Source organism: Hydra vulgaris, chromosome 14 (genome assembly GCF_038396675.1).
Source record: "Hydra vulgaris chromosome 14, alternate assembly HydraT2T_AEP".
Lineage (NCBI taxonomy): Eukaryota > Metazoa > Cnidaria > Hydrozoa > Anthoathecata > Hydridae > Hydra > Hydra vulgaris.
In genome coordinates, this window is record NC_088933.1 from 35,651,620 (window position 1) to 35,652,500 (window position 881).

Genomic DNA, 881 nt, shown 5'->3' on the forward strand with positions numbered 1-881 from the left:
AACTTTCGAAGGTTAGTCGTCACTTGCTTGCCATTATCTTTTTTTTTTTACTATTATTATTGTTATTTAAGGTGCCCCAAGAAATTCTTACAATCTTATACAGGGCTCTATCACATCTATAATCATAGATTACTATTTTGCTAGAAAAAGTTTAATTTTGCTAGTAGCAAAATTAAACATTTACTACTTGCCTGATGATTGTGGTAACACATGAAACTCAGAGTTGCAATATTAAATTATATCATAAATATTAGCATTTAGCTATTTCCTGGTGCTGCGGGTAACAGTAACATATATACTATATAGCTCTAGTTTATCTATTGAGCACTCTTTTAAGTATACAATATTATACATGATAATATAAAGATATTTTCTTTATTCATATATATATATATATACTTCACACACACACACACATATATATGTATATAATATATATATATATATATATATATATATATATATATATATATATATATATATATATATATATATATATTGAATCATTTGGCTGTGGTGACTTCACTGCCAACTTAAAAGATTCTGATGTCAGTGATGGTATATTGTCTCTGCACGGCTAAGGAGACTCATTTGCTCAAAGGCATAATGATTGAGACTATATACCTAAATATATTTACCAAGGCAAGCATATATCATGCAATAAGATGTGTGTATAACTTGCCCTAAGATATATACATACATATTTTCATATACATATAATTTATATATATGTGTGTATATAGATAGATATAAAATATAAACATTATTAAAGATGGAAGATGTTGCAACTTTATCAGATAGTGAACTCAGGAGAGAGCTTCTTTTGCATGGAGTTAATGTTGGTCCTGTTACTCCTACAACCAGAAGTGTATACCAAAAAA

The 881-nt window shown here is 27.4% G+C and overlaps 1 protein-coding gene across 1 annotated transcript in view; it reads left to right on the forward strand.

The window, feature by feature from the left end:
• The first annotated feature begins 728 nt into the window (after positions 1 to 728).
• Positions 729 to 881, forward strand: part of LOC100197248 (uncharacterized) — a 19,018-nt gene continuing 18,865 nt past the window's right edge. The window contains exon 1 of the mRNA XM_065817076.1: positions 729 to 881. This exon is cut by the window's right edge and continues 6 nt beyond it. Coding sequence (XP_065673148.1) covers positions 773 to 881 — 109 coding nt within the window. The 5' untranslated portion in view covers positions 729 to 772.